The 12,775-nt window shown below is 37.7% G+C and overlaps 1 protein-coding gene across 1 annotated transcript in view; it reads right to left on the bottom strand.

Annotated features, from left to right (window-relative positions):
* Nucleotides 1-575: 575 nt before the first annotated feature.
* Nucleotides 576-12,775, bottom strand: part of cfh (complement factor H) — a 22,872-nt gene continuing 10,672 nt past the window's right edge. The window contains 14 exon segments of the mRNA NM_001124410.1: nucleotides 576-1,267; nucleotides 2,183-2,222; nucleotides 2,502-2,708; nucleotides 2,835-3,008; nucleotides 4,583-4,756; nucleotides 5,211-5,396; nucleotides 5,613-5,789; nucleotides 5,912-6,094; nucleotides 6,722-6,901; nucleotides 7,008-7,184; nucleotides 7,313-7,510; nucleotides 7,671-7,856; nucleotides 9,278-9,460; nucleotides 11,423-11,499. Coding sequence (NP_001117882.1) covers nucleotides 2,203-2,222; nucleotides 2,502-2,708; nucleotides 2,835-3,008; nucleotides 4,583-4,756; nucleotides 5,211-5,396; nucleotides 5,613-5,789; nucleotides 5,912-6,094; nucleotides 6,722-6,901; nucleotides 7,008-7,184; nucleotides 7,313-7,510; nucleotides 7,671-7,856; nucleotides 9,278-9,460; nucleotides 11,423-11,499 — 2,122 coding nt within the window. The 3' untranslated portion in view covers nucleotides 576-1,267; nucleotides 2,183-2,202.

Here is a 12,775-nt window from a genome sequence, read left to right as displayed (position 1 = left end):
GGGCAAACCCGGACGACGCTGGGCCAATTGTGCGCCTCCTTATGTGACTCCCTATCACTGCCGGTTGTGATACAGCCTTGAATCGAACCAGGGTGCCGCCTCAAGCTCTGAGATGCAGTGCCTTAGACCGCTGCACCACTCGGCAGCCCCTCATGCAAGGGTTTGTCCATTATTAGCCTATGACCTAAACAAAACATTATATTAAATGTTTGCTTGCATATAATTGAAGGTCAATATTCCTGCCTTAATGTTCAGGAGTACATGGCAAGGAACACCACAGGCTTCAGTATCGTATAAAATACTTGATGAAATTCCCAGGTTAACTAAAGAGTAAATAAAAACACATTCATGTTGTACAATCAATTATATATGGATGTGTTTGTCCAAGACAGTTTCCAGTAATCACTTCCAGTAAGCTGAGATTGCCAGAGGCAAGAAGTAAAACAAAAGCATGACCAACTGAGACATTACTTATACTGTCCTGAGACCCTGGAGAAGATCTACTCTAGTAGCTACAGGTGCATGATAAGAGACAACTGGTTTACAAGAACAATCAATGACAAGTGATAATGACCTGAAAAATAGTTTGTCAGTTTTTAATGTGCATTTGTTAGGTTAACATCTAAATCTTATTCTGTTGTACTGTAGCCTTGTAAAGACTCATGGAGACAACGTGTCATCTCTTTTCCACAACTTTATTGTCTTGATAAGGTCAATCACAACCATAACAGTTGTTCACTTATATTACACCTTCAGGTAATGAATCACACAGCTGGGAGATACAGGAGAATATTCACACATTATAGCATGACGGTCTAATCCTGAATGCTGATTGGTTAAAACCGCATTCCAGCCGGTGCCTATTCCACAAGCTACCACCGGCTAAATCTATGACTTTAAATTGCCTATTTACTCTGTTTCAACTGACTGCGCAATCCACTGTTTCATCAGCCCAGCCAGGCAATTTATAAACTTGATAGAATGTTCACACAATCACATCTCTTTGTACTAATACAACAAATGTACCATTTTAGTCTAGCTTTAGATAGCTGTACTGTTATAGTGAAGATACTGTTATTTTGTTACAATGATGATACAAAGTCAAATGATGAAAAATACACCTCGTGTTCCATTACGGGATGGCTCACATTTTTTCTAAATCTAAATTAAACAAGCGACACACCACAAAAGCAAATATGTTCTTCTCATTGCACATAAAGAAGTCTTTGTAAGGATTCTTGCATTTGATGGACCAAACATCATGATTCTGTAGGAACGAAATCACATGACAGGATAATCAGTCTGTGCAGTAATATTGCTGATCACTAATACTATAGAACAGTCTGGAGTAATACTGCTGATCACTAATACTATAGATCAGTCTGGAGTAATTCTGCTGATCACTCCAACTATAGATAAGAATCTGTTGAGTAATACTGCTGATCCCTAATACTATAGATCAGTCTGTGGAGTAATCCGGCTGATCACTAATACTATAGATCAGTCTGGAGTAATCCGGCTGATCACTCCTACTATAGAGGAGAGTAGACAGTGTTTAACCATGTGAACTTTCACTGTGTGTTAATGATTAGAGAAATGACTCCTGCTTGCTGTGATGTTATACTCCATGTTTCTGTTATGCTTCACTGATAACCCCATCACATACTATTCATATTACTGTTTATATCATTGAATACAATACTGTTTACAATACTGTTCATTATACTTTTCATAACTGTTAATAATACTGTTCATAACTGTTTCTAATACTGTTCGTAATACTGTTCATAACTGTTTCTAATACTGTTCATAATACCTTTTATTATACTTTTCATAACTGTGAATAATACTGTTCATAACTGTTTCTAATACTGGTCGTAATACTGTTCATAACTGTTTCTAATACTGGTCGTAATACTCTTCATAATACCTTTTATTATACTTTTCATAACTGTTAATAATACTGTTCGTAATACTGTTCATAATACCTTTTATTATACTTTTCATAACTGTTAATAATACTGTTCATAACTGTTTCTAATACTGTTCATAATACCTTTTATTATACTTTTCATAACTGTTAATAATACTGTTCATAATACCTTTTATTATACTTTTCATAACTGTTCAAAAGGTTTGTGTGATTATAAGACATGCCACTCTCCTTGTTAATTTAACTTACCCATTATGTTCATCATCTACCTAAGAATAACGATGCCTACCTAAAAAGCAAAGAACAAATCATTTTGGTTATACAGTCAGAAGGTTACACACAGTAAGCCTCATTAAATATTATCAAACAGGTGGATTGATTTTCGTAATAAAATGTTTCAGTCAAAATGAGAAAATGTATTTAATTTCTATTGTATTAATCTACAGTAGATAGCTCACAGGGCATCCTGAACTTATGCATTCTATATATTAGATGATGTTAAACTCTTAATGTTGAGAGAATGACTATCTTACACTGATGGGTGTTCCTTTACATGACATGAACTTACATATAGGCATGTGTTCTCCATACTGTAACTCTCCATCATCACACTTCATCTCAATTTCTTCTATATTCCATAGTGAATAACGTTTCAATTTATGGTAATATCCCTCTTTGCAATGAAGAGTCTTTTTTTCACCGTGCGCAATATTATCTTTCTCAGGTAAATTCTGTAGATTGTACTCTGCATCAAAAGTGGAAATCTCACAAGGCCCTGATGGAAATGAAATCCCAGAAACGTTTTCATTAACTTAGTGTACAGTACATATTCATACATTTATATACACTTGACATGTAGATATAACACCATGTTCAGACCAGTTGAAAATAATGTACATACGTAAACACTTTGGAGGGCTCGGCCATTTTCCATCCAGACATCTGATGCTGCCTGTGAAACTCAGTGTAAACTGTCTGCTGCATTGGTAGGACATCTCTGTAATTACACCTTCAACATCTCTCTTTTCCTTGGTGAAATCTCCATTAGTAATGGGAGGAGGATCAGGACAGCTTGCTAGATTTAACAGGGATCATAACACCGTACCATGAAAATACATTAATGATACACTACCATGATAATACAATACCATGACAATACCGTACCATGACAATACAATACCATGACAATACAGTACCATGATAATACCGTACCATGATAATACATTACAATGATACACTACCATGATAATACAATACCATGCCAATACAGTAGCATGATAATACAATACCATGATAATACCGTACCATGACAATACAATACCATGACAATACAGTACCATGATAATACATTACAATGATAATACATTACAATGATAATACATTACAATGATAATACATTACAATGATACACTACCATGATAATACAGTACCATGACAATACAATACCATGACAATACAGTACCATGATAATACAGTACCATGATAATACAGTACCATGATAATACAGTACCATGACAATACAATACCATGACAATACAATACCATGACAATACAGTACCATGATAATACAGTACCATGACAATACAATACCATGACAATACAGTACCATGATAATACAGTACCATGATAATACAGTACCATGACAATACAGTACCATGACAATACAATACCATGACAATACAATACCATGACAATACAGTACCATGATAATACAGTACCATGATAATACAGTACCATGACAATACAGTACCATGACAATACAATACCATGACAATACAGTAGCATGACAATACAGTAGCATGATAATACAGTACCATGATAATACCGTACCATGATAATACATTACAATGATACACTACCATGATAATACAATACCATGATAATACAGTACCATGACAATACAATACCATGACAATACAGTAGCATGATAATACAATACCATGATAATACCGTAGCATAATAATACAATACCATGCCAATACAGTAGCATGATAATACATTACAATGACAATACAGTAGCATGATAATACAAAACCATGACAATACAGTAGCATGATAATACAATACCATGATAATACCGTACCATGATAATACATTACAATGCACATGATAATACAATACCATGACAATACAGTAGCATAATAATACAATACCATGCCAATACAGTAGCATGATAATACATTACAATGACAATACAGTAGCATGATAATACAAAACCATGACAATACAGTAGCATGATAATACAATACCATGATAATACAGTAGCATGATAATACATTACAATGATACACTACCATGATAATACAATACCATGACAATACAGTAGCATAATAATACAATACCATGATAATACAGTAGCATGATAATACATTACAATGATACACTACCATGATAATACAATACCATGACAATACAGTAGCATGATAATACAATACCATGATAATACAGTAGCATGATAATACAATACCATGACAATACAGTAGCATAATCGTGATTGTAGCATGGTACTGTATTAAAATGGCACTATAGCAGGATAATACAATACCATGAAAATAAATTACAATGAAACAGTACCATGATAATACAATACTGTAGAATGATACAGTACCATGATAATACAATAAACGTATTTATAGATGTAAGGCTTACCTTTACACTCAATTGGCATGTGCCATTCTCCATTATTGCAAGTTGCTGTTCCTCCAGGGCCTTTGTGTGGGTTAATGCATGTATAGTCTATTTGGTTCCCATTTTTGTATCTCTCTAGCTCTTGGTCAAGAATCTGAATGTGTTTCCCTGCACCCTCAGGCTTACCACAGTACTCTGTAGGTGAAGCACCACATGTTTGAACTATCAAATTACAGTTATGTACCAGAGACACAAAAGTGGCAGAGAATGACTGTATGGTTAGAACCATAGTCAAGGGCCAATGTACAGTATATTCAGAGAATGTAACTGGGGCAATTTGTGATATATACTGTAAATATGCACTGAAACTCATCCATTATCATATCTAGGAATACTACACTATAATGAATTATAGTAAAAAAAACAGCAAACTGTAAATCACAGATTGATATTTCTGTAATACCAAGCAAAGCCTTAACAATGATTCCTGATTGTGTGAGGGGAGAAAAAGGGTACTATATGATATGGAACTTTTAATCTCAATGACCATTTAAATATCATTTTTTCCCTGTTTGAGTAGGTGCTGTTCATAGTAGAGTTACTCTAAACTGAATTACTGCATCAGTTTCAAACAGTTAGCAATACTTACGTTTGCATGTTGGTGGTGGAGTTGTCCAACTCCCATTTTCACAAGTAAGTTTTTTATGTCCCTCTATTTGAAAGGACTTGCGACATTCATAATTCACTTCAAATCCCTCTCTATATTTATTTTGATACGGGATTTTAACAATTGCATTTTCAACTTTAGGTGGAGGATCACATGGAACGCCTTGCGCTTCAAGAGAAGAAAATATTGATGAAAGATTAGTGGGTAGAAAACACACAGTACAGACACAGAACTACTATCTATGTAACTACATAATATCATATGGGCTTCGGGGTCCTTTTCCCCAAACTATTCCAACATATAGTAAACATACATTGAAGGATGACTGGCCACTGTATTCAATTAAAATCAATTACATGAACAAAACTATTAACAACTACTCACGTCTACAAGCTGGTAACGGTGTTTGCCATTCTCCATCCTTACATTTTATAGTCTTAGTTTCAGATGTGTATCCAACTTTGCAAACAATTGTAACAGTTTGTTCATTCTTATAGACTTCACTGTGAGGTACCTTTCTTGTGTTGGGAATGACAGGGATTCTGCCACATTGTGATTGATCTAGAGAGAAAGAGCATTGAGATTGAGTTTCAGACCAATATAGCCAAGTCAGAGGGAAATGCATTCCACTGTTCTTGATCTACTTTGTAAAGAGGTCATTTCTAGAGGATCTGTTTTCTTACCAATACACTCTAATATTCCAGACCATGTTCCCTCAGTACATGTGGCTTCACCCCACCAACCCCCGGTAGAGGGTTTGAACCCTTCATTGCAGGAAGAGTATATCTTGCTATCAACATTCCTCTCATTTGACTGAACTATGAATCCATTCATCACATTTGGTTCGATACATGCTCCCTCTATTTCTGGGGGAAACATTAACATGAAACATTATAGAACAAAATGTGACACATCAATGTTTTTAAATCCGGTTCTACAGCTGTAACGCTGAGTTCCTCCCAATTGACCCCGCTGCCAACGGTAGGGAGAACTCACAAGAGGGTCACGTGGATCACCACATGTTATCCCTACAATGATAGAGATGTTTAGTATTAGCATGAATCATACCAGTACAGTAATACACAGTGATTACACTGTCTATACCTCCTTATAGCCTCAATATGATGCATGCTCCCTTTATTTCTGGGAGAAACAATGGCAGGAAACATTACAGAACGCATTGTGACACATCGTTCAGTTAACAGAGCACTTAGAGGACCTGTTCTACAAAGCATTACCATATCATTAGATTTTGGCCAAGCTGTCAGTTTGATAAAAGCACTGAACAGAGCAATATCTGGAAAACCAAATGGAAGCAAAGTGAGTGAACGTTCATACCATTAGCAATTCCAAACCAAATCCTCAAATAGGGAATAAAACAACAGGCTAAAATCGGATGCTTGATATTTCCAGTAAACTTTAAACCTTCTGGATCAGTGTCTTGACTCTTATTCTCAGAGTTTTAGATGATTGAAATGTAAATGTCATCCTACCTTTACAGCCAAGTGTCTTGGTCCAGCCATTTGTAGTACAGGTAGCAGTAGGTCTGGTAGTACTGTCCAATAGTTCATAATTCATCTTACACTCATAAGTGAGCAGATCATTGATTTTGTATCTTGTTTTCGAGTCTTTAATCACAGCATTTAGGATATCTGGCTTGTCACATGTAATCTCTGAAAGACAAACAATGTCATTCTGATGCAGTCCAAACTAACATCAGAGCACAAGGTAATCAAACCACAGTGATATTCAAAGATGGCTTCCTTCAAAAAACGGCACCTTCACAGAGTGGTTTTGGAGTCCAGGAGCCATCACTTGTGCATGTGGCAACACCCCGGGCATTTGTGGTTTTAAATCCGGTTCTACAGTTGTAACGCTGAGTTCCTCTAAATTGACCCTGCTGCCAGTAGTAGGGAGAACTCACAAAAGGGTCACGTGGATCACCACATGTTATCCCTACAATGATAGAGATGTTTAGTGTCAGCATGAATCAAACCTGTACATTAATACACAGTGATTCACCTGTGTATACCCCAATACACTCAATATATCATACTGCAATATACTCTCCAGTATGAACATACGTTCACAATCTGTTGTGGAAGGTGACCACTTTCCGTCCTCTTTGCATGTCATTGTATTTTCAGTCCGACGTGAGATAGAGTTCCAGAATCCTGAGGCACAGGTCACCATTACATGTTCATCAGGCAAGAACAGATTTCTGTCAGCAGGTCTGTAACTGGTTCCTCTTGTTGGTGGCAATGATAACTTACATCTCACTTCTGCATTTTGGAGACAAAAACATTATGTTAGTAGTTTGCAATAATATGTCAAAAATATTTAAAAAATCAACTTAAAGGTAAAGTTAAAGACATGAGTTACCCAGGAGACTTAAAATGTCAAGTTGCATTCACTTGATTCCTGAGATGATCAGATTCCTACCTTCACACGCTGGTGTTGGACTCCAGTTGGCACTGTTGACCATTTTAGTGCATTTAGGGACTCTTTCCTGAGACTTAACATACTTTGTGTTACAGCTGTATCTCAGTGTGTCGTCTTCATCGTAATCTTCCTTAGGGGGCCCGCTCACTGCACCGTTAGCTATGTCTGGAGCGTAACATTTAATCACTGTGAATTGAATAAGCACAGAATTAAACAGATGATTGGTCATCATGATTAGAAACAGCAACGTGTGACAGTAGGAGTTGTTGAATGGAATATGATACAGTCATTGTTTTATTACACTTTTGAGTTGATGACCGTCATTCAAATCTGGATTTTTAAAAACACTACATATAATCACTGATCATTCTATATGGTCATTATTAACTATTCCCCAGTATGGGATCGTTGCGATTTTGTATTGTATGCTAGTGGGACGTTACTCTGTGTGACAATGTAATAGTGCCTGGTGGTGCACACTACAGTATGTGGACACCTGCTCGTCCAACATTTCATACAAAATCATGGGTCTTAATATGGAGATGTCCCCCCTTTGCTGCTATAACAGCCTCCACTCTTCTGGGAAGGCTTTCCACTAGATGTTGGAACATTGCTGCAGGGATTTGATTCCATTCAGCCACAAGAGCATTAGAGAGGGCGAGCACTTTTGTTGGGCAATTAGGGCTGGCTTGCAGTCGGCATTCCAATTCATCCCAAAGGTGTTTGATTGTGTTGAGGCCAGGGCTCTGTGCAGGCCAGTCAAGTTCTTCCACGCCAATCTCGACAAACCATTTCTATATGTACCTCACTTTGTCCAAGTGGGCATTGTCATGCTGAAACAGGAAAGGCCCTTCCCCAAAATGTTGCCACCAAGTTGGAAGTACAGAATTGTCTAGAATGTCATTGTATGCTGTAGCGTTAAGATTTCCCTTCACTGGAACTAAGGGGCCTTAACCCGAACCATGAAAAACAGCTCCAGAACATTATTCCACGTCCACCAAACTTTACCGTTTGCACTATGCATTGGGGCAGGTAGTGTTCTCGTGGCATTCGCCAAACCCAGATTTGTCCGTCGGACTGTCAGATGGTGAAGTGTGATTGATCACTTCAGAGAATGCGTTTCCATTGCTCCAGAGTCCAATGGCGATGAGCTTTACACCACTCCAGCCGACGCTTGGCATTGCACATGGTGATCTTAGGCTTGTGTGCGGCTGCTCAGCCATGGAAACCCATTTCATGAAGCTGCCGATGAACAGTTATTGTGCTGACATTGCTTCCAGAGGCAGTTTGGAACTCGGTAGTGAGTGTTGCAACTGAGGACCACTTCTGAATAAAAGCACTTACAGTTGACCGGGGCAGCTTTAGCGGGGCAGAAATTTGACAAACTGACCTGTTGGAGGCAATCTATGACGGTGCCATGTTGAAAGTCACTAAGCTCTTCAGTAAGGCCATTCTACTGACAATGTTTGTCTATGGAGATTGCATGGCGGTGTGACCTATTTTATACACCTGTCAGCATCTGATGTGGCTGAAATAATCCACTCATTTGAAGCGGTGTCCACATACATTTGTATAGTGTATCTTTACCTACAGTAGCCTCAGTTTACCTTTACATGTTGGGACTGTGCTGCTCCATTCTCCTTTATCGTTGCAAACCATTTCAGACGATCCGTTGAGTACCATGTGATTTGATTGGCACTCAAACTGGATCACATTTCCATAGGTTGCATCCTCACTGTTTCCGATGACCACAACGTTGTCGTTGGCTTGAATCACTGGGCATTTCAATGCTGTGAAAAACACACCACATGAAGAATACATACAGTGCCTTACAAAAGTATTTATCCCCCTTGGCGCTTCTCCTATTTTGTTGCATTACAACCCGTAATTTTAATAGATTTTTTGGGGGGATTTCATGTAATAGACATACAATAGTCCAAATTGGTGAAGTGAAATGGAAAGAATTACATTTTTCAAAAAATTAAAAACGGAGAAGTGGTGCGGGCAATTACCTTCAGAAGTCACACAATTGGTTAAATAAAGTCCACCTGTGTGCAATCTAAGTGTCACATGATCTCTGTATATATACACCTGTTCTGAAACAGTCTGCAACACCACTAAGCACCACCAAGCAAGCGGCACCATGAAGACCAAGGAGCTCACCAAACAGGTCGGGGACAAAGTTGTGGAGAAGTACAGATCAGGGTTGGGTTATACAAAAAATATCAGAAACTTTGAACATCCCACGGAGCACCATTAAATCCATTATTGAAAACTCACAGACTAGGCAAGGAGGGCATTAATCAGAGAGGCAACAAAGAGACCTAAGATAACCCTGAAGGAGCTGCAAAGCTCCACAGCGGAGATTGGAGTATAAGTTCATAGGACCATTTAAAGTAGTACACTCCACAGAGCTGGGCTTTACGGAAGAGTGGCCAGAAATTAGCAATTGCTTAAAGAAAACAATAAGCAAACGCGTTTGGTGTTCGCCAAAAGGCAGGTGGGAGACTCCCCAAACATATGGAAAAGGGTACTCTGGTCAGATGAGACACAAATTTAGCTTTTTGACCATCAAGGAAAACTATGTCTGGTGCAAACCAAACAGCTCTCATCACCCCGAGAACACGCATTATGCTGTGGGGATGTTTTTTATCGGCAGGGACTGGGAAACGGGTCAGAATTGAAGGAATGATGGATGGTATTTGGTATGTTATTAGGATCCCCATTCGTTGTTGCAAAAGCAGCAGCTACTCTTCCTGGGGTTCCACACAGAACATGACGTAATACATTAACATTAATAGACAAGAACAGCTCAAGGACAGAACTACATACAGTTAAAGGCACAGCCTACACATCAAAACATACACTCAAACTATCTAGGTCAAATAGGTGAGAAGCGTTGTGCCGTGAGGTGTTGCTTTATCTGTTTTTTGAAACCAGGTTTGCTGTTTATTTGAGCAATATGAGATGGAAGGAAGTTCTATGCAATAAGGGCTCTATATAATACTGTACGTTTTCTTGAATTTGTTGTGGATTTGGGGACTATGAAAAGATCCCTGGTGGCATGTCTGGTGAGGTAAGTGTGTGTGTCAGAGCTGTGTGTATGTTGACTATGCAATCAATTTGGGATTTTCAATACATTAATGTTTCTTGTAAAAAGAAGAAGTGTTGCAGTCAGTTTCTCCTCAACTCTTAGCCAAGAGAGACTGACATGAATAATTTTATATCAGCCCTCTGATTACAATTAAGATTTAAGTTCTGTTTGTCTTATTTCTTGTTTAGTTCACAATAAAACATATTTTGCATCTTCAAAGTGGTAGGCATGTTGTGTAAATCAAATGATACAAACCCCCCAAAAATCTATTTTAATTTCAGGGTGTAAGGCAAAAAAAATGTGCAAATGCCAAGGGGGTGAATACTTCTGCAAGCCACTGTAATTAGCATATAGGATCCAGCCACTGGCAGTGGAATCAACGATTTTGTAAATTTCATTACACTGCACATTTTTTTCTTACCCAGAAAATGCTTAAAAATAATTTGTCTTGTATCAAGATATTCTGGCTTTGTTATGTTGGTTAAATTATGCATTACCTGCCAATGCACTAAGATACTTGTGTTGGGAAGACATCTGGGTAAGCTTAATCAACTCAAAAGTCATTTTGATTACATTATCTTAATACAAGATACAAAGTCTAATCTGTTATACAATGTAGGGTGAGTCTATGTTCTTGACAGAATATATCACTTCTTACCTTCACATATAGGGAGTGCGCTGTCCCAGCCTTGTTCCACGCAGGTCCGATGTCTGGACCTGGTCACCATTTGGTAACTGAGACAAGTTGGAGAACAGGCATTTAATGGTTTGTTATACTTTAAGAATGATAATTTACAGTAGAAGCAGTAGCGGCATTAATAATAGCACTATTACTAACAGCAGTAGCAGCAGTAGTAATAGTAGTAGCAGCAGTAGTAGCAGTAGCAGCATTAATAGTAGCAACATTAGTAGCAGCGGCATTAATAGTAGCAATATTAGTAGCAGCAGTGGTAATAGTAGCAGCATTGAGTAGCAATAATAGTAGAAGCAGTAGTAATAGTAGTAGCATTAACAGTAGCAATATTAGTAGCAGTAGTAGCAGCAGCAGTAATAGTATCAATATTAGTAGCAGTAGCAACAGTAGCAGCATTAATAGTAGCAATATTAGTAGCAGCAGTAGTAATAGTAGCAGCAGCAGTAGTAGCAGCATTAATAGTAGCAGCATTAATAGTAGCAGTAGTAACAGTAGCAATATTAGTAGAAGCAGTAGTAATAGTAGTAGTAGCAGCAGTAGTAGCAGCATTAACAGTAATATTAGTAGCAGCAGTAGTAATAGTAGTAGCAGCAGTAGTAGCAGTATTAATAGTAGCAATATTAGTAGCAGCAGTAGTAATATTAGCAGTAGCAGTAGCAGCATTCATAGTAGCAAAATTAGTAGCAGCAGTAGTAATATTAGTAGCAGCAGCAGTAGTAGTAGCAGTAGTAGTTGCAGTAGCAGTAGTAGTAGCAGTAGTAGATTTAGTAGTAGTAGCAGTAGTAGTAGCAGTATTAATAGTAGCAATATTAGTAGAAGCAGTAGCAATAGTAGTAGCAGCAGTAGTAGCAGCATTAACAGTAGCAATATTAGTAGCATGAGTAGTAATATTAGCAGTAGCAGTAGCAGCATTCATAGTAGCAAAATTAGTAGCAGCAGTAGTAATATTAGTAGCAGCAGCAGTAGTAGTAGCAGTAGTAGTTGCAGTAGCAGTAGTAATAGCAGTAGTAGATTTTGTAGTAGTAGATTTAGTAGTAGTAGCAGTAGTTGTAGTAGTAGTAGCAGCAGTAGTAGTCGTAGCAGCAGTAGTAGTAGTAGTAGATTTAGTAGTTGTAGTAGCAGCAGTATTAGTAGCAGTAGTAGATTTAGTAGTGGCAGTAGTAGTAGCAGCGGTAGTAGTAGTAGCAGTAGTAGTAGCAGTAGTAGATTTAGTAGTAGTAGTAGTAGTAGTAGTAGTAGCAGTAGTAGATTTAGTAGTTGTAGTAGCAGCAGTATTAGTAGTAGTAGTAGTAGATTTAGTAGTAGTAGTAGCAGTAG

Source organism: Oncorhynchus mykiss, chromosome 5 (assembly GCF_013265735.2).
Source record: "Oncorhynchus mykiss isolate Arlee chromosome 5, USDA_OmykA_1.1, whole genome shotgun sequence".
NCBI classification, from domain to species: domain Eukaryota; kingdom Metazoa; phylum Chordata; class Actinopteri; order Salmoniformes; family Salmonidae; genus Oncorhynchus; species Oncorhynchus mykiss.
This window is presented reverse-complemented; position numbering and strand designations above follow the sequence as displayed.